General features: G+C 39.3%; 1 protein-coding gene across 1 annotated transcript in view; it reads right to left on the reverse strand.

Moving 5' to 3' along the window:
• The window catches only part of LOC118429202 (MAM and LDL-receptor class A domain-containing protein 1-like), a 7,587-nt gene extending 6,283 nt beyond the window's left edge, over positions 1–1,304 (reverse strand). The window contains exons 1-2 of the mRNA XM_035839664.1: positions 1,052–1,304; positions 483–567 (exon numbers count right to left, since the gene is read on the reverse strand). Coding sequence (XP_035695557.1) covers positions 483–567; positions 1,052–1,291 — 325 coding nt within the window. The 5' untranslated portion in view covers positions 1,292–1,304. The remainder of the gene's footprint in view (positions 1–482; positions 568–1,051) is intronic.
• Positions 1,305–1,513: the final 209 nt, after the last annotated feature.

Raw genomic sequence — 1,513 nt, forward strand, 5'->3', positions numbered from 1 at the left:
TACTATATATAGCTGCATATTGATGCAAGTGCTAATAGGGAACGTACGGCTTGGAGAGTACTGACGGAGAGGTAAAAGGGGCCAGGCCCTGGCCTAAGCACTTAGGCAGTAGGCAGGCAGGCATAGGAAGAACATATTGGTAGAACATATGCTACATATTGTAACAACACATACTAGAACTACAAGCTAATTTTCAGTACCATTTAGATTTAGAATTAAGCTGAGGAGGATTCATTTACACATTTCAACGTTGAGCTTGGACGATCTTTGCTGCATTAAGCTAACCCCCTAACATTTTTACATATTTTCACAGGTCCTGTTTTGTTATGTCCACTTCCTTCATCACCCCTACCATTTAGGTACATTTAATAACATTGCACAGATACAAATAATGTTGTTGCTCAGATTGCGAGCTATGTAGTATTGGCAATGATGTTACACTAATGGCTCCGCCCCTCAGGCGTCGCCAAAAATCTACTCACCACCACACGCATGGTTTTTGATCTCTACGTCATCAATGGCGATGTCACCGTTGTCCCATGAACCGCGAACTCCCTCAAATATGATCTGAGTGAAAATTTTGTGTTTATGAGTAATAAGCAACAAAACTTGAACCGAAGACGGGCATAGAAATACATTGTAGTTTTACGTAAATTTTTACTGTAGCTTAAGGCTAGTTCACCTTTATCTGCGATGTAACGTTAACCTTTTTCCTTCGAGCATATAAACGGGGTATTTAGGGATACCAAATCGACGGACGGTGGTTAACTGCAATATTTTCAAAATTTTGATTTTGTTTGAAACCACTATCCTTGGATACGACATCCCCAAATGCCCTGTTTTGAAAGCATCGGATACAGATAAACTCGCGTAGAAATAAAATTAAAAGTGAGCTGAAATTACAATTTTTATATGTTTTGTCATATTCTACATCCAACGTGCCTCAAACATGAATAAAAATATTAGATTTTAAGAAAGAATTACACTAGATACTATTTGATCAGTACTTTTTAAATAAAATCCCACAAGATAAGAAAAAAATTACCCTTACCTGGAAATAAGACGAAGAAGAGGAGAAGTCAACAGAAGCCTTCTGCCATGCGTTGCCTTGGTTACCAGACATGGACCACACCCTGTTTGATGTGCTATCCCTGTACACGTTGAGCGACCCCACTGTACTACCGTACATGTGGTAGTAGAACTCCAAACAGAAATCTCCTCGTTCAAAAATTAGGGGAGATTTCAGACGAGCCTTTTTGCCTAGAGACTGCCCAGTGCCATCGATGTGCATGTAATACCCTGGAAACGACATAAAGTATTTACAGGCTGAACTTGTTTCCTTGGCGTTAATGTTAACCATTCATGTGTACTGATGGCCTGCCGACATGGGGTATTGAGTACATCATTATTAGACTAAAAGACGTTTCCTGAAAATGTTTTATGGGAATACCCTTTTTTATTGTCGCAGCAAATACAATCAAAATGATGACGTCAAGTTACATCATATTGCGTC

The sequence above is a fragment of the Branchiostoma floridae genome, chromosome 13 (genome assembly GCF_000003815.2).
Source record: "Branchiostoma floridae strain S238N-H82 chromosome 13, Bfl_VNyyK, whole genome shotgun sequence".
NCBI lineage: Eukaryota > Metazoa > Chordata > Leptocardii > Amphioxiformes > Branchiostomatidae > Branchiostoma > Branchiostoma floridae.